This window comes from Epargyreus clarus, unplaced genomic scaffold (assembly GCF_041222505.1).
Source record: "Epargyreus clarus isolate Ecla_fem2 unplaced genomic scaffold, WU_Ecla_fem_2.2 ptg000026l, whole genome shotgun sequence".
Taxonomy (NCBI): Eukaryota; Metazoa; Arthropoda; class Insecta; order Lepidoptera; family Hesperiidae; genus Epargyreus; species Epargyreus clarus.
In genome coordinates, this window is record NW_027332233.1 from 2993608 (window position 1) to 3019382 (window position 25775).

At 35.6% G+C, this 25775-nt stretch overlaps 1 protein-coding gene across 1 annotated transcript; it reads left to right on the forward strand.

Annotated features, from left to right (window-relative positions):
* The first annotated feature begins 470 nt into the window (after window positions 1-470).
* Window positions 471-25066, forward strand: cta (Guanine nucleotide-binding protein subunit alpha cta). Its single transcript, XM_073088339.1, has 3 exons — window positions 471-1158; window positions 18188-18456; window positions 23671-25066. The coding sequence occupies exons 1-3, from the start codon at window positions 658-660 to the stop codon at window positions 24026-24028; spliced, it is 1128 nt and encodes a 375-aa protein (XP_072944440.1). The 5' UTR covers window positions 471-657; the 3' UTR covers window positions 24029-25066.
* The last annotated feature ends 709 nt before the right edge of the window (window positions 25067-25775 follow it).

Here is a 25775-nt window from a genome sequence, read left to right on the forward strand (position 1 = left end):
TTATTGGACTTTTTTGTACTAGCAACACAACACATTAGGGTTGAGCCACATGTTTTCCAATTAAAGTTTCCTTTTACATTAAATTCTAATATTAAACAAATTGTGCAAAAAATCCAAGTCTAGATTATAGAAAAAGTAATAAATGTTGTGTTTTATAATATTGAGTATATTATTAATGTAAAAGTGTTAACTTTTTTGGTATATTAAATTAACGTTACTGGTCCCGAATCCATTAAATGTAGAAGAGCCTTAAATAAAAAGGCTGGTACGATAATTTTACAATCGCTGAGAAATAAAGTAGGTTATTATGTGATTTTATATATTAATGATACATTTATCGCTATACAAATATTTTTGGTAATCATTTATTAATCCATTTAGATTTTTTTTATATTCTAACAAAGACATTTTATTTAATTTCATTGTTTATTTAATCTGTGCGCACTCTCTTAGTTTCACTCATTTTATTTTTCTGAATGAGTTTGGGAGGGGTGGAATGCGTGTGTACATCTAATTCCGGATTTATCGTTTATTGTAATATTATCAGTGCGTACGGAGTGTTATGGTGAAAATGTGTACATTATGAACGTTTTTTACGGTGTACAACTGAGTATGGTCAGTTTTTCTTTTGTGTACAGGCATCGATAATCATGCAAAATGGCCAACGATTTGTGGTCATGTACCTGTTGTACGGAGGCGCTGACTTGCTGGTTGCGCCTCAAGCTGTCGCCGGAGGAGATAGAGCAGAGGTACAGGAGCAAGGAGATCGACAGAATACTCGAGAAGGACAAGCAGACGCTGCGGCGTCAGGTCAAGCTTTTGCTACTCGGCGCGGGTGAAAGCGGAAAATCAACATTCCTGAAACAGATGAGGATAATACACAAAGTGAAGTTCGAGCCGGAACTGGTGCGCGAGTACCAGCACGTGATATACCAGAACATTGTGAAGGGGATACAAGTGTTGGTGGACGCAAGGGACAAGTTGGCGATACCGTGGGAGAACCCCAGGAACCTGGACGTCGGGCAGCAGGCGCTGCACTTCAACAGTACGGCGTCGCTCGACAGCCGGCTGTTCATGCACTACGCGCCACACATCCACTCCCTGTGGTTAGACAGGGCCATCAAAAGAGCTTACGACAGGCGAAGAGAGTTTCAATTGGTAAGTTGCAATGTTTAAGAAGCTCTTTTTCTAAACAAACTTAAGTAAGGCTAATCTCATTTGTAGTAATCCAGCTCATAGTCCAACTGACATCATGTCACCGGAGTCCAATCGCATCTGTTACTGAGACTAGACTTTTTATGGCAATCATAGACATGATTGGGATCGAGGAATGCTCAAGTGCTTTATGTAAGTTGAGTCTTTGTTGAATCCTTTTAACTAACATATGAAGAAGACATTGTTATTCTGACTCCGTAGTTCCTAGGAATCAAATTTTAGTCAAACAATCTTGAATAAAATATACATTGGTCAATCATTAGTTGAGGTAGGCCCAACAATTTCATACAAATCATTTGTTTGCTTAGCTGGTGGTTTCACTATAGGTTTGAAGAACTAAAGTTGTACCAAAGTCATAGACCTGTAGCATATTAAATATTATTTGTGGTCAATGTTTGTCACGCAATCATAATGTATGCAAAATGCCTTTGTTTTCTCATTGTTGTGGTTCATATGGTAATAAGGCATACATGCTAATGATAGCTATTTATCATTTCATTTGTCAGGTATTAGTTTCCTTAATTGGGTGTCTTAATCACCTGTATGCTGTAGGCATGTTTGTTTTGTTTTTTAATAATGTATGATGTTATTAATTTCCAATATTAAGTGTTACAAACCAATTAGAAACACCAAATATGTTATTAATTTCCAATAAAATTGTGTATTGGAAATTATTTTTATAATGTTAATAATTTCCAATATTAAGTGTTACAAGCCTTTTAATTATTTAAAATATGTTATTAATTTGGAAATTTCCATTAAAACATAATTTTATTGGAAATTAATAACATATTTGGTGTGTAATATGTGTGTGTAATGTGTGTGTGTGTGTGTGTATGAGTGTGTGTAATTGGTTTGTAACCCTTAAAGGGAAATTGAATGATGTAATTTTGAATCAATCATTTTGTATAATATATTTTTTAATATGCTACTGTGACCGATGAAAGTCTGAAATCAACCCCAGATAAGATTATATTCCTTCCTGAAGTTGGGCACTGATGTGGAACCCTGTGAATTAAGTTGCAATCCCTCTAATAAGTATGTCTCCCTTACAACACCGTTCAAAGCAGAACAAAACAACAGGCACTGTTGTTATTAGGCAGAAGTAGGTTTGGTGTTGGTAGAACACAAAGGGTTCTTGAATGTGTAGTTTAATATGAACTTGTATGAGTCAAACCTCCCTGAGAAGTCAAATTTAAAAATTCCATTTGTGACTAAGTTGACTTCAACGATGACTCTGAATTTAACAATGAGTTTCAGTAGGTAATGTTATTTGCATAAATAATTAGTTTACATACATATATTTATGTTTATTTAGGTCATAGGCCAATTATACATTGGTCTGTGAGCTCATGCGGCAGTCAGTCCACCATATAATGATATTTCATATGGCCTACAGTGGTAGGTAAATTACTCTCTCCCCTTGCGACCCTCAGGTCTTTCTAGAACCTCAAGTGGCAGCCTGCGGTCCTTCCTAGAACCTAAGCAATTTATTTCAAATTATAGAGATAATTTATTCATGACAACCTTTTTGTTTTGGCTTCCAATTTCTTTAGACTTGCTTTCCAATTGGCTTGGAGACTCCTGAATGTGGCCGACCATTACCTCATCATTACTATGTAGGTAAAAATGTAACATAATTTAGATTATTTAATCAGCATTCATTTTATATACCATTTAATATCCTGTGGTCATATCTTGTTTCTCATTTAATTAGTCTGTGAGATATTAACAATCAATCAGAAAAATAATATGCTGTTCTCATGTTCTGAGTAATTTTATTATTGGATAACCAATTAACTTGAAAAATATTTGTTTCTGCATATGAGGAAAATTGTGTTCAGCAAATGAAAACCGGTTGTTTAATTTGAAGAACTGTTTTTTAAAGATTTTCCCAGTAGCAGTAGTGTCAATATCAATAGAAGTGTTGTGATTCATAGAACAGCGAAGGGTGGGATTAGGAAATATTGGTAACTAAGAGGTCATCGGCGTCATTGGACATCTGTTAGGAACTCTATATAGAACAGGGATTCTACCTGACTTCAATTTTAATTTGAAGGTGGTAGAACCCTTTGTGGTTCAACTCTGGAGACACCACCACCACACCTATTTCTACCAAATAACAGCAGTGTTAACCGCTGCTGTGTTCCAGTTTGAAGGGTGTGGTAAGGGAAACAGACTTTTCCGAGGCGTCCAGCTTAGTCCTCAGGGGTAGCGGCGCATCTGTGGCCAACCTCAGGCAGGAATATCTAATCCTATCTGGGGTTGATTACCGATGTCCATGGGCGACAGTAGCCACTTACCATCAGGTGGACTGTATGCTCGTCTGCTACTCCTATAACCAAAAAAAAAAAAATACAAATGCATTGCATCTCCTGAGAACTAGTATGATCGCCTCATTATGTAACTCAGGGGGCACTCATATCTGTCTACCAAAATAAAGTAGTGTTATAAACTGGAAATAATACATTTGATTATTATCTATTTAGGGTTCACTAAAGAAGTACACTATGATGGCTTCATATTGATTTCATATCAGGTGGAATGTATATCCTTTTGTCATTTAACATGAAAATGGAGTTGATTGTTGATTACAATGTATTTAGTTTTCATCTGAATGTGTAGATAAGGGTTGATGGAACAATTTAATCATGAATAATTGATGCTAACCACACTCATTGACCTTATAGACCAGTGCCGAAGCCTTTAAAAATGGTAAAAAATGAAAAAAAATCACAATAGAATGAAACCCATTGGAAAAGGAGGGGAATATGATCAAAATGAAAGGAAAAATAAATTACGGTCGATCCGAGTTCGGGAAGTGGGAGGGGTGAGTTTTTAAGGGTAAAAAATGGTTTATCTTGATTTCCGGCTAAACTACACGTCCTATGCGAAAAAGTTCAATGGCAAAGTTGTAGGTAATAAAAAGATCTACAACTTTTGTATTTGCAATTTTTTCACATAACCTCAAAATTTGGGTGAAAAATTCAAAAAACCAAGTTTTTGGTTTTTTATTTATATCTTATTCAAAAAAATTTTTATTTTTACGAAATTTGGTGAAAACTTACCTTATTATGTCCCAAATACACTGTAATTTATTTGATTAAAAATATTTATTTTTTCGCCTTATTTTCACTTAATATCAAAAAAGCACCCTAATTTTCAATCGAAAATTCTGACGTCAAAATATCAGCTTTTTTCAAAAAGTTTGGGGGCTTTTTGTTCGTTGATATATCTACTTTCTGATGGTGTAAAAAAAAATATACATTACTATAGGAAATGTTCTCAGAAAATGCAAAAAATTGAAAAAAACCCAAATTCGAAAATTTTTTTTTTATCATTATGTACAATTTTGAGGTATTTATTAAAATTTACACTTTAATTACTCAAAAAACGTAAGATTTCATGTTTTATTGATAAATGAAAAAGTTGCAAATTAAAATATACTTCAATAATTACCAAACAAATAAGTTAATAAAGTTAATATTTAATAAGACATCTACAATATTTTGAAAAAGTTGTAGAATCTTATTTAAATAATATTTGTAGATGTCTATTTACTGCTGTTTTAAGATAATTTATATACCTGAGTGACCTACGGTAAATTTTAGCCCATTGTAAGTTATTTCATAGAGAAGTGGGGACGGACCTAGGAGGGTCTGGGCCTTACTACATACCTGCTATTTCGTAGCAGCTGTAAAAACCGTTAGCCAGTATTCGAGATACAGAGCAGTGTACAACATCGTTTTTAAAAATACACGTGCAGGCTCAGTTACTCTAAGTGAATTGTGAGAAATTTACTTTATTCAAAAAATCGTTTGGAATCTACATAGCAAGGTAAATACAATCTGTATTTAAATCTATATTAATCAACTTTAAAATAAAAATAGTAATATTTTCTTTCATAAATAGTATGTTTAACATAACATAACCTAAAAAATTAAAATTGAATGATATTTTAGTACAAGAATAAAAAATAGTAATTTCGTTTATTTTATACAAACAAATTTAGTTATACTCATGATAAAACTTTGAAGGCATTATTAATTTAATTTTGTCTTTTCAGATTATCAGTATGGATGGATCTGTTTGTATAATCTGCAATAAGTCAGATGACAAGCAAGTGTATGAAATAAAAAAAATCAGCTTTGAATCGTTTAATGGAGTCTAGCAAGAAGAGAATCGACAATAAATACAATTGGGTTTTTTTCAATTTTTTGCATTTTCTGAGAACATTTCCTATAGTAATGTATATTTTTTTTTACACCATCAGAAAGTAGATATATCAACGAACAAAAAACCCCCAAACTTTTTGAAAAAAGCTGATATTTTGACGTCAGAATTTTCGATTGAAAATTAGGGTGCTTTTTTGATATTAAGTGAAAATAAGGCGAAAAAATAAATATTTTTAATCAAATAAATTACAGTGTATTTGGGACATAATAAGGTAAGTTTTCACCAAATTTCGTAAAAATAAAAAAATTTTTGAATAAGATATAAATAAAAAACCAAAAACTTGGTTTTTTGAATTTTTCACCCAAATTTTGAGGTTATGTGAAAAAATTGCAAATACAAAAGTTGTAGATCTTTTTATTACCTACAACTTTGCCATTGAACTTTTTCGCATAGGACGTGTAGTTTAGCCGGAAATCAAGATAAACCATTTTTTACCCTTAAAAACTCACCCCTCCCACTTCCCGAACTCGGATCGACCGTAATTTATTTTTCCTTTCATTTTGATCATATTCCCCTCCTTTTCCAATGGGTTTCATTCTATTGTAATTTTTTTTGGTTTCAAAAATTATCGACCCTGGTCTATTAACATTATGATAATACATGCATTTATTATATAACATGCATTACATGTACATATGATTTGCAGTATTGTCTTTACATTTATCCTTATTATATAACAATATGCAAAATCTGTAAACTGGCCGCGGGCCTTAAAGAGTGGCAGCATTGCAACTCAGTCCTCAGAAGCTATTGCTCACGATTGCGCTAGAACGACAATATAATTGTACTGGTGGTATTTTAGTAATAGAACGACAAAGACTTCTATCACACAACGATAAATAATATAAACCATTCGCATCACACTGAACAGGACTCCAGTTTAGTAATTACCGCGCCTCGGCCGCTAAGTACGGCAGCATCAGCCCGATTACCAAACCAAATTATACCATAAGCGTCATCTCGCAGCATAAATGAAATAATTGTAATTGCATTCCTTATCTTATTTGATTAGTCACAGCCGTTGCGTCACCCGTTCCTCCAAGGTTCGAACATGTGATGGAGCGATCGAATGAGCGCTAGCAGTACGCGAATGCCTAGATTTATTTATTTACCGGCGTCACGGTTCTAGGTAGATTTTTTGTTCGCTACCATTCAATTTGCATTCACACAGAAATGTTGTTTTGCGCACATTTTTTAGTCCGTTCGGTCATTCAGGTAAATTTCGGGTAAATCGTTACTATATTATTAGTAAGTTTTTCTTGGTAGTAAGTCTGTAAAGGGATAAAGAAAGGCATGTGTGTTTCTGATTAATTACACAATATAAATAACTCGTATCTAAGGTCGATCGGATATGATCCATGATTATTTATGCCCGTTATTAAATCTATCCAATGCTTTTCCTGTAAGTTGGAATGCTTCAATTATGTATTACCGTTTGTACACTCGTTCTAATAACTTTGAGTCTTGGATCTTCTGATACGGTGTTTTGTGTCAAATCTTGTTCTTTCCTTTGAAAAAATTACACGCGACTATTTTCCAAAATACTCGTCGAATGTGGTCATTGCTTAAACAGAAGGTGTCGCAACTTGACCTTATCGTTACTAGACATCCTTAATCTCTTACGCAATCTGCGTTAGTTCCTTGTGCCGAGTCTTCTCCATAGCGAAACACCCAACGAAACTGTGGTAGATTATTTACATTTTAATTTTTGACACCAAATCAATATCATTTTGAGTAAATGATGTTGATTTGATTTGATTACTCCATATCCAAAGGATTTAGGTTTGCAAAAATGTTGATGCTGCAGGGTCTGGATTTTGTAAAATCAGTAGATTCTAATCATAATGTTTAATTAAGACTAATTGGGAAAGACATTTGCATAGGTTCGCTGGTTAAAATTACGAGTTCTCCTTACGTATCACTTGAATGACCTCATGAAAAGTAAATAACCAATTATCCTTATCGTTCTCCATGAAACCTATTGGATACGACATAAGAAAATTTGTTAGAGGAATACTTATCTCTATGGGTCGGTAATCGAATGAATGTATGCCATTAGACCGGAACGGATCTAACACCGGAATTGCGTTATGTACGGCATTATGTCGTGAACTAAATCCGAATGTCGTTCTACCGCACGCCGGTAATTATCGGAGAACATGAAAACTTTAATGAAAGTTCGCGTTATGAGATTTCTCCTTGGCTGATTAATGGTTTGGATCTTAAAATTCTTCTCTTGTTGTATGGGAGCGTTTGTTTACGTTTTTGAGAAGAAAATTGACGTTTTCGGGGTAAAATCCGGGCTTCGAAAGTAGTGTACGTAAGTTAGATCAAAATCGGTTGAGGTGTGCCTAGGATTACCGATCACAGCAAAAGGAATAAAATTATTAATTTCCTGCCTTAGTGTCTTATTAATTAAGCACTTGGCAAATCGGCATTTGAAATCATAGACTGACATTTCAATTTACATTTGTAGATTAAGTTCATAGTAATATACGGAAAAGTTAACAAGATTGATCTACACTAAAACTAATAAACGACTAGTCTTTGAAATAAATAGGTAAAACTCCTTTTTTTACCCGAGAGTAATGATTTTCTCATTCTTTGGCATGCTGTTCAGCCCAAACGGTTGGCTAATTTTAACATATAATTTGTCGTTGGATTCGTCCTAATTGCGGGAGTAACATAGGTTTAAAGCAACAGCAGTTTTTGTTTTTAGAATAATTACTAGTTAAGTTAAATTATAATATTACAGAGTGACCGCATTCAAAGCCAAAAAATAATGTGTATGTGCAAATCTTTAATGTAATTAATTTGAGTTGCGTGTAAGCATATCGGTCTATTTACGCATTTTTTTCGACTGTCTTACAATTATTGTCTACTAAAATGTATCGTAAATCGTCGTAGTGGGTACGGATGCCATTCTGGGCCATTGGTCTCCACGTCACGCGACGCGACATCGTGTCCGGCATGTACCAATAATTTCGGATGTTACGTATTCGAAAAACCGTTCGCAATATTTGATTTATATCGCATTGTATGACTTAATGGTCACTGATCAAATATGATGAACGATAATAGGCATTATTCAATAAAAAGCAGCGATAGCCTAGTACAACGTATCTCGCTTTTTCCTGTTGTGGTCTTGAGTCAGAATTCTAGACATACACTTGTGATTTATCAATGATATTTATTACATGTTAAAATTAATTGTCACTAGTTACTAACGGCGAAGGAAAACGCCGTGAAAAAGCCTATGCATGTCTTTCCACAGAGTTCTCTATTAACTTCTAAAAAGCTTTATAAATTTAACCAATCCGCCCTTTAAGTGGCTCTTAGCCCTAAATTTTATTCACTTGAGAGTCTCGTGCTAAGCATCGAAACTGCATCACGCTACAAATTGGTGTGGCGGTGGTTCTTCCCCGGTCGAACCATACTGACTCTACCACCTTTAAATCCTCTTGTTAGTTGTTTCGACGGAAAAACAAAATATGTCGTAAGGAAATAGCACGGTCATTCAGTTAACTTGATTTTATGTTTGTTTATATTTTGATCCAAACTTCAAAGTCCAGGTTGATTCTGAAGAGTCGTTCTACTATTTCAATGTCAGTTATTAGGTCATTAAATTCATATAAATTGTAAATGAGACTTGAACGTAATACGTGAAGAGTCGTAGACCACCTAGCTTCTAACAAGAAACGCAATTCATATTATCATTGCAGATCTTATTACAGCATATAGATGTAATAATTATATAAATTAATGCTAATTAGGTTTTAATAAAGTTCTGACACCGGCCACAATGTAGCTAATGCGTAATGGATAGCGATTGGCGACGTCCGTTTCCTGTTTCGTCAGGTTTAACGGAGAAAACAAATAGAGCATAAAGGATTTAAAGAGACCGAAAAATGAACTTGCCTTGCTATTGTTGTTGCAATATAATTAATTAATTGAATTGACGAAATGGGAGGTGGTAGAAACCTTTGTGGTTCGACTCTCTGACAGCGCTTAACGCTGCCTAATAGCAGCCCTGTTGTATACTGGTTTAAAGGGTGTGGTTATAGTTAAATGGGGTGTTTTTATCTAGTCTTCAGAGGTAGCAATGCATCTGTACCCGACCTCATGTATGAGTCTATTATGTTTTATCTGGGACTGATTACAAATGTCCTTGGGTGGCAGTGATCACTTACCATCAGGTGGATTGCATGCTCGTTTGATCTCAAATTAATTTAATTTGTTGACCATGACTTCATGTTAACAATGTTTTTCTTTCATTGCCGTTTGTTATAAGTCTTAAGATCCTTAAGTTGAGTTTTAAGGAAGAGACCATCTTATCTTTTTCCTATAAAACGAATTACTAATATAATTATCGTCAAAATAAGTACAATAATCGATTTATTTATTCGAACGTGTGTCACACGTTGTACCTATATTAGAAGCCTTATGCCCTTCGCAACAATTCTGTTATCTCCATAGGGAGCACCTGACCTAATTTCGTAGAAGGCTGGATTGTATGGAATCTAATTTAGTTACCCTTTCTCTGAAACTCATTTTGTAGCTTGCGTCATCTTCCGTTGAATAATTTGCTTTTTTTACGTGTTTCCTCGTATTCGTTTTCATCGGCAAGTTTTTTTTATACGATAGAAGTAGCAAACGAGCATGCAGTATACCTTTTAGTGTTGCGTGAGTATACCTAATAGTAAGTAACCACTGCTGCCCATGTACTAAACAACTTTATATACAGCAGAAGTTTTTTTGAAGCTGAAGCTGATTATAGTAGTGTTGCCATTCTAAAAGGCTTAGATTATTGCCTCATACGTAAATCAGCCCATAAGTAATCAGCCTCATAATCTTCACACTAGAAGTAGGTACGACAATGGTACCTGCCCGGTTGAACTATATTAGTTCTACGACCTTTTGTTATACTTAGTTGGTGATAATCTCCAAATTATCGGTAGGATTAACTTCGTCCAAGACCATACAAATGAGCCGAAAGGGATTATTTTACAAGACAGGGGTGGCATTCCACGGGATTCCTATCCATTTTACTTTTCTATGTATTGTATACGGTATACTGTATACATTACCATTAAAAAAACTAAAATCGAATATCAAAATACATCCAAACTTTTTCCTTGATTAACGAATTACATGTTTTGTTTGTTTTATGATATCTAATTCTACTAATTATTAATTTATCTTTGAGTATGATACTCGCATTCCTACGATATTGAATATTATTTGCCGCAATATACCTGACATCGGTATGTATTAGTCAGATCTGATGCCATGCCTCTAATTCCTCTATTAAATGACTTCACCGTGCGTAGCTTATTATAGGTGATTTTGTAATACCCCATTTTTTAATGTACTGATTCATCGTACGATTTGTGACTACAGTTTAATTGTTTTATTTTTGTTTATAAGTTTTGCGTAAACTTAAGGAAAGTGTAGTCTGAATCATTTGAAATAATTATAAAGAGAATGATAGTACGTTTAAATCTCTCATTATTAAATGAAATGCGCATGGTTAATGTGTAAAAAAAAGCAGTGATAGCCTAGTGGTTAAGAAACGCGGCCTCTCGATCGAGGGGTTCGAGGTTCAAACCTCAGGCACGCACCTCTGATTTTCAAATTTATGTGCGTATTAGAAATTAATTATCACTTGCTTAAACGGTGAAGGAAAACATCGTGAGGAAACCTGCATACCTGAGAGATTTATAAAAAAAAAACTTAAAGCTATGTGAAGTCTACCAATACGCACTTGGCCAGCGCGGTGGACTATGGCCTTATCCTTCTCATTCTGAGAGGAGACCCGTGCCCAGCAGTGGGACAGTAATGGGTTGCTGTTTTAATTGACGATTTATGAAAAAACAGTGTTGTTGAAAAAATTAGACAGGTCAATTTTGATAATTAAGAGATACTGTGTCTATTTACAACTCATAAACTTCTTGATCATTATACATAACTGATATGCATAATGACAATTAAATTCGTATCCGGAAGTACTCGTATGTATGTAAAAATATTGTCACTGACAATTTCTGAGTGCGAGTTTATCTCATAGCAATGAAAAAAACAAAGTAGAATGAAACTATACAATGCAATAACAAATACAATTTACTTCTTTATTTGATTTTGATGAATCGGCACGTAGAAGTATTTGCTAACACTGTCCACTACGCCATCGATAAACATTAGCCATGATAAACGATTTCACTGTATAGATAAATTACTGTGTTTTGAAATAACTGTTAATACTTTTGCTTTGTTATCAGAAATTTGTGAAGGTGGTAGAACCCTTTGTGGTTCGCCTCCGGCGGCACCACCGCCACACCTATTTCTACCTAATAACAGCAATGTTAGGCGCTGCTGTGTTTCGGTTTAAAGGGTGTGGTAAGGGAGACAGACTTTTACGAGGCGTTCCAGCTTAGTCCTCAGGGGTAGCGGCGCATCTGTGGCCGACCTCAGGTAGGAATACCTAATACTATCTGGGGTTGATAACAGATGTCCATGGGCGGCAGTAGCCACTTACCATCAGGTGGACTGCATGCTCGTCTGCTACTCTTATATTATAATAAAAAAAATTCATCGGTTTTATTATTTCCCTAAGTAGGAGACCATACAGTGCCTTCTGTCAACTGGGTTTTGTTTTTTGGACAAGCTTAGGTCAGACTATTTGGACTCCAGTAATTAGTATGTATACTACGGAGTTCATCAGTTTCTCTTTGCAAATTTTGAAATTTTATATTCTGGTTTTGCCAATAGCAGATTACAAATGTAGAGAGTTTGTTAGGAAAACTACGCATAGTCATGTTGGTTCACATAGGTAAAAATATCGTTATTTCGCGGTAAAACATCAAACTGTTCCACTACATATTTAACCATTTTCCCCGTTCGCTTGACAACATGTAATTATCCATATTCCATACATTGCTTTGAAAGAAACGTCGATATATTGCAGAATGATAGACAAATTATGTCTCATTAGTTTTGCACGCTCTCTAGTGAAGGTCAAGTAGTGTAAAGAGAACCTTCACGTCCGTTATTAGGGCTCAATTATCGGTTACAATTAGCACCTTATAAGATTTTATGAAATGCTCCAATTTCGTAACAATGACATTGATAAAGATCCTAATAGGGCTTTGAAATGATTGAACATATTGAAGAGATGCTAATGGTTTCAAATGGGTATATTAGGTTCGAAGTCAATAGACGTCATTATTTTGTATAATGTTATATCATCATGTTGTATCATCTTGGGCGGACGCAATCCCTATGACGTGCGTGGTGGAGTACCTAGTCTCTGTATCACATTAGTATTTAAATTATTTGTCTAGACTTCTGTTCTGGGTATGGTTGTGTGGTTTGTTTGTGTGTCCACAGCACTCAAACGTAATGGTAGAGTGGCTCTGTGACTAGAAAGCGTCGAACGTCATAATTATGTATAATTTTGTTTCTCTTACTACGAGACTTACGCATGGACTGTAGTAACGTGACCTTTGATAATTTATATGATGGCACAATTGACTCTATCTAATTTATTACACATGATAAATTATTAAATCAAAGTTTTATATAGCTATCTAAAATATCTGTCAGGAATTGTTCTATAATATGAGACTAACTATCAAAATGTTGTTTGTATCCAGTATTGATTGATTTGGACGATTCTGGCAGTCTCCATTCTACTTCACATCTTTTGATTGTTAATTTTGTTAATTATTGATAACGCCTACTTTGCAGTCCGAAACATTCTCTTTTCATAAGTAAGAGAGGATTATAGCATACTTAACCAGGTGTTTTGTTTAACTTTTTGTGTAGTGTTTTAAGGTGATCCCTATGTGGTTCGACTCCGGCGGCACCATCATTACATCTATTTTTGCCTAATACAGCAGTGGTAAGCGCTGCTGTAGTCTCGTTTGAAGAGTAAGGTAAGAGAGACATTTCCGAGGCGTTCCGGCTTAATCTTCAGGGGTAGCGGCACTTCTGTCGCCGATCGCAGGTAGGAATAAATAATCCTATCTGGGGTTGATTACAGATGTCCATAGGCGGCAGTAGTCACATACCATTAGGTGGACGACGTGTTCGTCTGCAACTCTATATGATAAAAAACAGGTTACTTCAAAGAGTATTCTATATTATGAATATATATATATATTATAGAAACGAAAATATTATTTCAGAAGTTTTAAAATGTAGCAGGCCGCCATTTCCGGATTCCGTGGATGCAATCGCTAAAACCACCTGCTGAAAAACGCGTTAACGTGATTGACTCATAAATAAACAGATATGTTTCGCTTTAAGAATCGCTTTAACAATGTCATCGATCAGCATAGCAGCATTTTTATTGTAATACTTTTTACGTCCCACTGCTGGGCACAGCTGATTTAAGTGAAGGCTGGTAAAGAGGGTACGGATTAATGGTTAATCCGTGTCGATGTTTTTATACACCCCATGAGGTCATCGCAGTTTAACGAATATTGTACAATGGTAATATACGGGACCGTTGACTTAACGTGTACACGAAATTTTGGTAACTAGCGGTGACCCATCATCTTTTGACCGCGTGTCATCTTCCTTTGTTGATCCGTCAACATCTATATGAAGTCCTGAGGATATGTGTGCCTCATAGCTAGTAGCTATTTGTCTTTCGTATATTACAATCCGATATAGTTATGCTAAGTTCGCAATAAAGCCTTTGTTGTACGAAGTACGGTTGGAACGAAGTACTGTATCGCAATTAATGCGTTGGTCTGTTTTGTTTGTGTGAATGTGTTTGTTCTTTATCTTTTGAGGTTTTGTTTGCGCCTATTGATGGTGTTGACTGTTGGAATAATGCGGTAATTGTAAAGTAACAATTAACTTAACGTAAACGTTTATTCCGATATGTGTACCTATACTTGTTTGAGTTTTCTTAGACTTGTTTGTGAAGCACGTTATTTGCATTTTTGGAATCTGACGCTTTGGAATTGCGCAATTATTTGTAAGGATTTGTCATGTTTCTCTAATGATTTTTGTGTTACGTATGATTCATGTCACTCGATAAGTATACGCACACATTTGAGTAGATTGTATTACTTTACTAATTGATTTTATGTGCATCTGTGTTTTGTTTGTATCACAAGCTTGGAAGTAGGTATGTGAAACGTTATATATTGTGTGTTGGTTAAGAGTCACGCTTTTTAGGAGATAACTTTTAAGGGCTGTTAGAGGAAAAGGGCGTCTGGATACAATCGTAATGGGTAAATAAAGTCGAAAATAGAGCTTTCATTCCCTAATCAGGCTCCTTAGGAGACGGATTGTAAGAAATACTTTTTTGTGCTAATTTACGTTACAAAGACATACTCTACTGTTACCAGAGTGTCGGATGTGGGCAATAGCGTTATCTTATGGGCACTGGGGATATACACGAGAGTGGTAAAAGGCCCAAAGAAAAACTGGGAGCTTTGATGCCATTTATGGGTCAATTGTTTTTATTTCTTCATCTCATTTTTCATGAACTTATTGCATATATGTAGTTATTTTTAGGTACAAAATTCTTTAAAATAAAATATAGGTTATAAAGATAATTTTTTGGCAATGTGCGGACGACGCTAAAATATACGAGTAATTATAAAGTTAGAGGATAACGAAATAATTTAAGCTGTGCCTTGTCAGTCAATCAGTGTTTTATTAATAAGACTGCATCCTTCATTCAACAGTCAATAATCTGGGTCAGTAAATACAGGGAAGTATAAGGCAATAGTTTGACATGGTCAATTTAAATAAGAGCACGTGAACCTAAACCTATTAAGGAAGATCACTTGCATTTGACCTTTGCCCATCTAACCAATATACGTCCGAAGACAAGCAATTAGGTTGCTGCAATGATATTTAAAACCCGTTATGAATCTAAATCGATGTCTATAAGAATGTAGTATGAAAATATGTCAGTAATTTTGTATGGAACTAATGAATGTGTGAAATAATGTTTCTTTTGGATTCGTGTTTTTTTAGTTTTCATTTGCTCATATATATTATTTTATTTGCAATATCATAGGAGCCACCAATGCATTACCGGTTTTCAATACTTCTCTATGCTCCTTACTTGAAGAGTCCATGTCCGCTTCGGGAATACCTTTTATAGTATATATTTATTTAGATACATTATTTCATCTTCGTGAATTAGTTTTAAAAGTATGAGAATTTGACAAATGGTAGAATGAGTAGGGTTCGATCGGAAAGGTATTACCACCACATTTCTAGCGTGAAGCAGTTATTGCGTTTCGGTGGAAGGTGGATGCCGGTTAACTAACCTACATACATATGAAGCGGCCATTTTAGTTGTCAGAAGTTTCAGTACATCTGTGATCGGCTTCAAATACAATCTCATGTTCTAAGTGGAGTTGGTTACAGATGTTCACGGTCGGCAGTGACCACTTACCATCAGGTGGACACCACTCTCTTGTTCTCTACTCTAAATTTATAAAAAATATATATTTAACAGTAAGATCTCTATATGTTCTCGGCTAGAACAACTCATTGGCCGAATTTTATGTAACAGTTCATTTATTGTGCGTTAATTCAATTAGAACATTTAACATTGTGGCGTGAAAACCCACGAGCACTGATATACATCGTGCGATGTATGTAGTTGAACGAGCTGTTGACCCCTTGTATTAACAATCTTCAATTAAGGAAAATACACCTTGACATATGCTGTTAGCTTTATGATATTCTGAATGATTCTTTATTCCTTTGTAACAATGTAATGCATGTTTATTTTACTATGACACCCATTTTGAGTGTAATGTGTGGTATAATATTTATTTATCAACGAGAGGAAATATTGTCGATAATCTGTGTTATTCCCAATAATATATAAGGAAATGAGATTTGTTTCGAACTAAAAATGGTTATTTTTTTAAGCGAATGTGCTTATTCGTACATATATTTCACAACAGTTTTACAAAATGTAACGGTTGTATAGGTTTAATCTTAAGGACGATGAACTGATTTTATTGGGATTTTCATTTACTGATAGCAGATTTTAGTTTTACAAAATGTAACGGCTGTACAGGTTTAATCTTAAAGACGATGAACTGATTTTATTGGGATTTTCATTTACTGATAGCAGATTTTAGGGGAAGTATATTCTTTATTTTAAAAGTCTAGGATTTTTGCTTAAAATTTGACCACCCTTGTACTTTGGTAGAGTTGTGCTTTGGTAGAGTCGCGATGGAAGGTCGTTCCGATCTGTCTGTGTCAATCTGATGAATTAAATAACAACTTTATTGCATTAAAAATATCAAAATATAAATACATCAATAATAATAGTTTATATACAAAAAAAGAAGCTAACAATATTTTTATTTACCTACTGCGGACGGCTTATGAAAATCTGAGACATGATTTTCTAAAATAACTACGAAGTAAGGAAAATACCTATAATATTTCCATGATACACAATTCTCGTACGTTTATTTCGTTATACAATGTCGATATATTAGAGCTGATGTGTCACTCCATTGTGTACATTCACATTTACCACAGTTTGTAGGTGTGACCTCACGCCACCCTGTCATCCTTTATTGCCTTAACTGAGTGTACTTTACTGTGCTAACGGCCGTTGCAGACATGCTACTTTTGACATCGCCGATTCGTGTTTCGGCGATTGGATCGATGCTGCTTCACGTTTTGATGTCTAGCTTCGTGCTTGCAAATTGCTGCGATGACGCGCATTTTAGCGACTCGTCGAGTTTTTCGCGTTCAGTTCCTACATCGAGCCTTCGTTTCAGTTATTGGATCGATACTGCTTCACGTTTTGACGTTTTGTTGCATGTTTGCGAGTTGCTGAAAACGCGTATTTTAGCGACTTCACTAATGCAGCATCGAGTTTTCCGCGTTCAGTTCCTGCACCGAGCCTCCAAAAGTATCTGCGACCAGCACTTGAAAGTATATAGAATGTAGCGTTTGATTTCTGCATCTATCTACCGAAAAGCAGTTACATCGTTGCCGTAAAGTAGCATATCTGCTAGCATCCTTACTGAGTTAAGTTCGTAGCATTTAAAAATGTCATTCAACCATTCAGTGCCACGGGAACACGTTTTTTACGCCCGTAATGATTTTGTTTGGTTACACTGGCCACGTGAGACATTTCACAGGTGGCCTTGTTAAGGATCTTCCTCTTGTGCGTACGGAGCTATACTTTCGAATACATTACAATTAATGCAATTTTAGTACGACTACTGCAGAAAAATTATAAAATTATTTGTTGCGCAATGGTGTTAATTATGACATCATTTATGTATTTGTCGCTTTTTATTTTTTTTATTTTTTATAGTTTAACCTTACGATTAGACGTGCTACCTGATGGAAAGTAGTCAACGCCGCCTATGGACATTTGCAACACCAGAGGAGTCGCCAATGCATCGCCGGCTTTGTATGAGAGCTCTTTTTGCACCTTTTTTGAAGAGCCCCATGTCATAGCGCTCCGGGAATACCTCAGGAGGAAGTTCAATGTATTAGTACTAACAATGTATTAGCATCTACTTTTCATTGTGTTGAACAATTTTTCATATTTCAGCAAAATATCCATCATAGTTTCCGTTAAATTTAATAAGGTGCATGAAGAATCCATAAATAAAAAAAAAAGGTTTTTTTAATTCACACTTTAGTCTATCAAAGATGCAGCTAAGTGACCTAGTCAAATTAAATGAACGCATAATCTCACAGTAACTAATCTAATTTCCAGAGTGACTCAGTGAGCTACTTCTTCGGGGAACTGGAGCGCATAGCGCGGCCGGACTACGTGCCCTCGCACCAGGACATCCTGCACTGTCGGAAGGCCACGAAGGGCATCACCGAGTGCACGATCAACATTAACAATGTGCCATTCGTGTTCGTGGACGTCGGCGGTCAGAGGACCCAGCGGCAGAAGTGGACGCAATGCTTCGATTCGGTCACGTCGATACTGTTCCTCGTGTCGTCGTCGGAGTTCGATCAGGTGTTGTCGGAAGATAGGTAAGAGGTCACACCTATTTCTACCTAATAAGAGCAGTGTTACGATGCTGTGTTCTGGTTTGAAGGATGTGGTAAGGGAGACGTACTGTTCCAGCTTAGTCCTTAAGTGGTCTGCAAGCTCGTCTGCCGCTCCTATATTATAATAAAGTTATTTAGATTTTTGTAAGATTTACGTAGTACATACATACCTACTTTCTAATCAAGTCTAATACGATCACACTTCTAAATAATGGAATAAGAACATTGACACTGTCGTGGTAACGCGCTGGTTGGCTCATTTGAGACACTACTAAGAACTTTGTGAAAATTTTCTCATATATATGATACCTCTGGAGGTTTTGTTATCGTGTCAAAGAGAGTGATTGATTTTAAATGAATTTAGCCAGCATGGTTAGTGAAAATTCACACGTCTGGGCTGCTTTTTCAAATAGTGCATAATAGATTCGAATTGCCTCTTGTTCCTGATGTCGATGCCAAAGGGCGGGCGCAATACGTCGTCGCATTGCAGGCACCGGGAGTCGTACTGTATCGATTTAATATTTGAACGTACATTGCCAAAGTCACTACGTACTTATTAAACGTAAAAGGAAAGTTGTAAATTTTGGAAGGTTTCTAGAAATAACACTTCTTTCAACGAGGTCGTTGATATCCATTTAATATCAGAAATTCAGCCCAAATACATAAATTTCCCGTCGTATATCAAAAGCATTAACTCGAAGACTTGTTATTTCGTATTCAAATTACTTACGTTCGTGTACGTTATCAAATAAACCGTGTCATGCCGAATAACTGAAAGACTAAATATATACCAAAGTCTACATCATATCTTCAGCTATTATTCATTCTAGGGGTCTTTGTGCCGAGGACTTTAATTCATTACACTGTCGCATTGTCGTGTATCAAATGTCTCTCAGATGTCTTTCTCCTCGTTTCTTTTATAGACGAGCAACTTTTTATGCACTGACGTCGGATAAAATCTCCTCAGCTTCCGCTGCGCCCACTTTCAATTGAGTTGTCGCTCTTGCATCCTATCCTTTGTTTGAACATTTCACGCTCTGTGTCAATCTGGACAATAATTCTAATGCCGGACAACTGTTCCCTTTGACTATATTAGTAATTCTCGTTTGCCAGATTTGTCGAATTACCAAACACGGTTAGAGCGCTAATTAGTTCTTTCGCTCGGCAGAATGCGGAAGGGTGGAATTCCTTGCTGACTGTTTTGGTTCTGTCGACTTTTTTTAATGGTTACGGTAATTTGCGTCAGAGTACACGCCTATGTTGTTACAAAATAATGTACTTCCTTACACGGATTATTACATTCAGTCGCCTTTACGAATAAGGGTTAATGTCTGACTTATAGCGTGTCAGACGCGTACCGTGGCAGACATGAGTGTGTTTATCGTATAGTCCGGGTAAAACTGCTAGTCCGCTCTGAATATAGAAACGAATCGCGTCGTCATAGCAAATTATATGACTACACCTCAACACCTCTCAACAACTTTAGAGCGGACTAGCAATTTGGCGCGGACTATACCTAAATCAACATGACAATAGGGATACGAAAAATGCTTGTCAAAATATATGACTTTATAGAAAAATATATTTTTTTCTGACGCGTTCAGTGTTGATTTAAGCAGGTCCTATCCCATTTATCCGCGTATGCAGGTTTCGTTCCAGTATTTCCAAGATACCTCTTTCTTTTAACTATAATTATGCTATGAAAATTATAATTGATGTCGGGTTAACTTGACAAATTCTTTAGTCATATCTCGAGTCAAATTTATGCAAGCCGTTTTGGCCTCTATCCAATACGCTCAACATGAGTTATATTTGCATGCATATCGCCGCATATTATGAATTGCTAATCCGCATCCGCTACAATGTTGTTGCACCGATAGTAATATATAATTAGTTGTCGCGGACAATATTAATTTACTAGCAAAAGTGTGTACTTGAGCAATTTCAGATAACCTGGTCGATATGCTACCGGTACCTACTTGTCTTTGTGGTGTATCATTTTCAATATTTAATTATTTGTAATTTGCTTGTTTTTTTATTAGTGGCTGCTAATTTATTTCGTACAAGGTTCTCAACACGGTTATGACTGTGTTTTTATGTTTTCTCAGAATTTGCGACGGAATCTTGCGTTTTTGACAATAATCCTGTTCCTGGAAGCGACAATTACTTTTGAATGTCAGGTAGACTCTTTATATGTATCAAGGAATTGCTCGTAATAATGTTTTGATCTCCCTTTTTCGTAAAGCAGTAATAAATCTAGTAAAACTTGTGCTATAAATGTAAGAAGCCCGTCGGTATATTTCGTCACGTGTAAAAATTAAATATTAATTGTTTGCTTGCAATAAGAAATGTTATGTTTAGAAGTTGCCTTCTCAAAGATGTGTAAAGTATGTAAAGTATACTCACACTTGACCAGCATAGTGCGCTATTGACAAGACTCTTCATTATGCAAATAATAAGTCAATAAGTAACGATTTATTTCTATATCTTATACCGCCTTAAATATAAATCGAAACACGATTAGTCAAGACATCACTATTTTGCTGTGTTATTATAAAAATGCATTAAATCGACCATATCCGTTACTATCGTAAACCGTTGGCGTAGCCCTTCCTGTGAACATTGTAATAGGTTTATTCCGAAACACGTTTTATTGGACGCTACTATCCGACGTTATGGTGTCGTAAAATCCCGTCAATAAAATACCCTTCGTCAAACACTCTGAAATGTTAGTAAACTATTAATAACTGTAGTAATGATGTGCGTGTAATGATTATTAATAAAATAACACAGGTTATGTTTAGGGCGGTAATTATTAAATTATCGAAGTGGCGTGTTATAGGGCCTTACTTGTACGCTGTCTATTTACAAGCTTTCACCATAAAATATTGTATGCTTGATCATGTTCTGTAGTTACTTTTTGTGCGATGAAGATTGCAAACGAGCATGCAGTTTGAGAGACGTTAAGTGGTCTACTCTATAATCATTGTCAATTGAAAGGAGTCCTAGTTAAAGTCGATTATAGATACATATTTGAAGGTAGAACCCTTTGTGGTGCGATAACGGAGACACCACCGACTTACCTATTACTAATGTGAAGCTGTTTTTTTTTTGGCATTAGTTTGTGAATGCTAAGTGACTTGCATATGAGCCGACTATCGTAGTCCTAGAAGCTTCAGATAAAAATGTACTATATGTAGTTACGGATGTCCAATTGTCCATAGCCGGCGGTGTACCTTCCCTGATTCCACCGCTGTTCAAAATCTGTTATTGACAGGACTTCAAATCCATCGGATTGATTACTGCATGCCAGTTGGGTAGTTTCTAAAACAGCTATGTGGATAAGCAAGTTTTAAATATAGTCGGTTATGTGAGGTATGTAATTAATGTGGGTACATTCGATGTTACGGGTGTTACGACACCCGGCGCGCTCGTGGGAGCACCCAGCCCATGACTAATCGTGAAGTATTTTAAATATAAGCGGCGTTCTATCGAAATGTTACTTTCTACACATTTTTTATCCCCCAAAGAGTCAATGTATTCGTGTTATACATTTCATCATTATGAATTTGCATTTTAATTAGTATTAATTAGTCTGTCGGGCGTATCACGGAGCAGGTGATATTATTTATGAAGTTGAAATTAAATCTATGCCTTCTTGACATATGTTACGTAATTTTTAATGTACAAAGCTTGTACGTCAGCGGTAAGCTTTCCAAACTGATAATGATTAATTTCTATAGAATTTAGAGTCGAAATAACCAAAGAATGGCGTAATCGAATTTAGAACATTTCTACCCTTTTTTTTTTAAGGAAAATCCGCTTCTGATTCCTATAGAAGAGATTTAGTATTTCATGGTATAAAGTTATTAATAACAGATAAACAGATGAAGATTAGAATAGGTCAACATCCGGGAATCCGTTGCAAGGCCGCGATTCCATGTTACTCATTATTTAGCGCACCGCGATAGGGATGGCGATCATCATCGTACATTTCTCAAAGAGTGAAAAATGTCGGTTTTATTATGCTCAAATATTGCTAAATTTATTGCGTAACTCGAAGAGCAACACAAATCTATAAGTAAAATACATAATTGAATTTTAGTAAAATGTCGGCTACAGTTACAGAGGACCACATCTAAGGAAAGTTGAATCATCTGGTGTCATGTTTGGTTACATCATCAACCCTCGTGCCTACTTTGCAGACATTAATGTACAATCTTCTGTACATTGATTGTAAATGTACCATGATCTTGTACCATTTACCATCCATTTAAGAACTGACTTTATTGGAGTTGGCTATTCGATAATCGATTAATATTTGAAGAATACAAAATATGGACTTAGAGTAGCCGATATTTTTTTACTTTAAGGTTAATTAGACATATTATTATTACATAAAACGTTTTTAGTTATCGATATTTAGGTTACAACAGATAAAACTTACAAATAATCGATATCAAACCATCAACCCTATACCACCGTGTGCCGCTCATTATTCTAGTCAAAACAGGTGCAAGTTTCCGGTCGTAGTCGATATGGTATATTGGATAATGGTTATAATTAGAAAATACTGTAAAACTGTGTTTTATAGAAATCGTTACTTTAAAATTGTTATTGTTTTGTTATAAAAATAAATAACGAAACGGCTTTAACGAATCAAATTTTGGAAAATATGCTGAAAGGTGTTCTCTTAGTTGTGTTCTTATTAAAGTGATGTGGAAATGAAGATCTTTGCTTTAGTATGTATTACAATAGGCAGTTTCGTATGTGGAAAATTTAACCAGGACTCGTACATAGGGCTGGTCGGACGGGCGGCTGCCAGCTTCCAGAGGAGTGCATTTTGCTGACTCAAAGATAAATAAATTGTGTAGCAGGTACACAATTTATTTATCTTTGAGTATATATATTACAATGAGAAAAAAGTCGTCGTAAATACATTGAAAATACAACATATATAACAGGAAATCTTTGGATTTCCTCATGAAGAGTCCGATTCAAACGGCAAAGCTCGCCAGGGGTACAATATTAAAATTTAGCGAGGGGCGCTCATGATAGGGTCATACGACATTGTTCATTATTTATGAATACAGTTAGGGATAAAAATGTGGGAAAGTAAACATCATAAAATATTCAATACAATAATTCAAAAGAAATAATGACAATTAATTAACAGAACCTTTTAATTGTTTCCAGGAAAACGAATCGTCTGGAGGAGGCGCTCAACATATTCGACACGATCGTGAACAACATAAACTTCAAGGGCATCTCAATAATCCTGTTTCTGAACAAATCCGACCTGCTCGCGAAGAAGGTGGCCAGCAAGGAGACCGACATTCGTTGGTACTACCCCCAGTTCACCGGAGATCCTCACAATCTGCGCGACGTCCAAATGTTCCTTCTAAACATGTTCGCGAACGTTCGGAGGGAGCCGAAGACCACCCTCTACCATCACTTCACGACAGCCATAGACACGCACAACATAGAAGTTGTTTTCAACTCGGTCAAAGACACGATTCTCAATCGCAACCTCGAGTCCCTGATGCTGCAGTGACGGACCGCGATCGGATTGTGATAGGCTCGTGCCACAGTGTCATGTAAATGTAGAGGTGCCAACGTCGCTTCAACGCGTAATGACAATATCGCTGAATCATGTAAATTTGCTCAGCTCATAAGGTCAGGTTTTTATAGATTTGGTTCAACAAGGAATGTTTTGTTTCAACATAAAGTGTTTTGTCGAAACAGACTTATGAAAAAGAAATGACTATCCATCTAAAAAGGAGATAAAAAGCATTCAAGATATATTCGTCTAGTTTTGTCTTATAGAAGTTGTAGTTTGCTGAAAAATCCCAAAGATTTTTCAAATTATGCGCACTCAATCATATTGTAATTACGCGTCAAGCGGCGACGGCATCTCTATCCATTTATCGGTCTGTGGCCCGGGCAATACACTTAGTATTTCCTTTTCGTGTTTCACACCTATTTTTCGTTATATTCCTACCCGATTCTATAGGAGAGACGTTATAAAAGACAAGATGTGATTCGGATGCCGGCGGGCCTCGCGACGGCCTACGGAACGACGTTTGTATATTAATGTAATTTGGTACATTTTCATTTACCGTACTACGTTTCGGTAAAACGTATGTATAGTCTATCATATTGTAATGATAAAATTTGTATATCAGTATATTTATGACCAAAAAAATGTAGATTTTGCACTTGGTATTAATATGTAATATTATGATCACTTTTGGACAATTTTACGTATGTATTCGCGCTTTGTACTGGCTGTTTACATACGAACTAGGGGTTAGATGTAGTACGACGTACGTGTACATTAGTAACTGATGTCCTCGGATCGAAAAAAGATAGATGAAGCCGAACAGAATATTTTATTGAAGCACAATGTATACTCGTGTAATTGACTTAGAACACCATGGCAAATTTTGTGAATGTTGCATATGTGAATTTTTTATCTGTATAATAACAAAATTGGCAGATTTTTGTATACTGCAATATTTTGTTCCAGAGGCTTTGTACATCTTTTTTTCATCTGAGTTGATGTCATACTGTATTAAACTAAATAATTTCGACAAATAGATATCCCAGCATTAGTTTATCCAAATAGCCTCTAAGACCATACTGGCAAAGTTGGTTTTTATCAATGCAATTTAGAAGTTGAATCCTAAATCGAAACTGATGAAATTATTACAAATGTATAGAAGAGATTTGATTTGTTGCTCATTAACGAATGGGATTGTTAAATTTTGTCTAGTGCGAAGACTTGGTGTTTCCCTGAAGGGAGTAAAAATGTACATACATACATTGATTGATACACTGTGATTGAATTGTTAATGTGTTAGGCTGTAAACAGCAACGAAGATACGCTAGTACTGAGCACATGCTATATTTATTAATAGTGATTAATTGCTGACTCAGTATCGAACCCGCTATATAAGGCGTGCGTGTAATGTACGCACGAAGTTATGCTTCTTTGGCGTATTTAATAAAATATTTTATACGCAATCAAACAAATTTTAACCAAGGAAACGACAAATAGAGTAGAGTAAATATTACAAATAAATTATGTGTTACATCGGCGCGCGCAACTCCGTTCTATGCTAAAAAAATATACTCTGCTCTGTTAACGAAATGCGTCAAAAGAAGTATAACTTCAATACCTGTCAGGTGAAAGTTCAGTTGATTTTAATAGATGCACGATTGGTCTATACCTCTCTTACGTTACTGGTGTATTGGAAAGAGAAGACCATATGATTGCTGGTTTCTAGTAAAATGTCCCA

Excerpts from the sequence above, each read along its gene's own strand:
- cta (XM_073088339.1), top strand. The coding sequence starts at position 658 with ATGGCCAACGATTTGTGGTCATGTACCTGTTGTACGGAGGCGCTGACT. Across the intron at positions 1,159-18,187 it reads GGCGAAGAGAGTTTCAATTG|AGTGACTCAGTGAGCTACTT; the intron begins GTAAGTTGCAAT and ends TCTAATTTCCAG. Across the intron at positions 18,457-23,670 it reads CAGGTGTTGTCGGAAGATAG|GAAAACGAATCGTCTGGAGG; the intron begins GTAAGAGGTCAC and ends AATTGTTTCCAG.